This window comes from Rhagoletis zephyria, unplaced genomic scaffold (genome assembly GCF_001687245.7).
Source record: "Rhagoletis zephyria isolate East Lansing unplaced genomic scaffold, Rhagoletis_zephyria_1.1 Rzeph_scaffold_01057, whole genome shotgun sequence".
NCBI classification, from domain to species: domain Eukaryota; kingdom Metazoa; phylum Arthropoda; class Insecta; order Diptera; family Tephritidae; genus Rhagoletis; species Rhagoletis zephyria.
The window spans coordinates 145854-146461 of record NW_016158141.1 but is presented as its reverse complement, the minus strand read 5'-3'; the positions used below and the strand labels follow the sequence as shown (position 1 = coordinate 146461).

The window sequence follows — 608 nt, the reverse complement described above, 5'->3', positions numbered from 1 at the left end:
TACTCTAGTTTTGCAAATTTTTTAGCCAACTTTTGCTTAAAAACGTATTTCTTTGTTACTCTGAGGCCCACGACGAAGCCCTTGCTGACTCTCTCCTTCGAAATCAGATGGTCCTTACTAGTGATTTCACCCCATAGATATCATTGGCAGCGAAGGAATTGGCAACAAAAACACCCACCAAGAGCGCGAATACGAAAAGGTACTTCATTCTTTAACGGTACTCGTAATAGCACCTAAGGAATCCGACCAAACTGGTAGCGTGTAAAATATGAACTGATTTGTTATTTTGACCGATATCATTCGAATATATTCATTACAAAATATACACGTTTTTATCAGCTAAATATAATATACATATTAATACATACAAAATTACATAAGACATTGCTTAAGGGCTTTAAGTTAAAGCCATAGCTTAGATAGCTCAACATGGGTTCTGATCGCATTTGTCTTATCAACTAGCAAACTATTTTTAAGCCTATTAAATGTATTTTATCTAGGATATACCACTATACATATTAACTTACATACTTCACCTTGCGCATTATATATTCTCAGTTATTTTATTTTTGTATGCACAAATTGTAGCGGCATCATATTAGTTGTTA

At 33.9% G+C, this 608-nt stretch overlaps 1 protein-coding gene across 1 annotated transcript in view; it reads right to left on the bottom strand.

Moving 5' to 3' along the window:
• LOC108362630 (uncharacterized) overlaps nt 1–286 on the bottom strand; it is a 3892-nt gene extending 3606 nt beyond the window's left edge. Inside the window, 2 exon segments of the mRNA XM_017615688.1 lie at nt 4–142; nt 145–286. Coding sequence (XP_017471177.1) covers nt 4–142; nt 145–208 — 203 coding nt within the window. The 5' untranslated portion in view covers nt 209–286.
• Between the last annotated feature and the right edge of the window lie 322 nt (nt 287–608).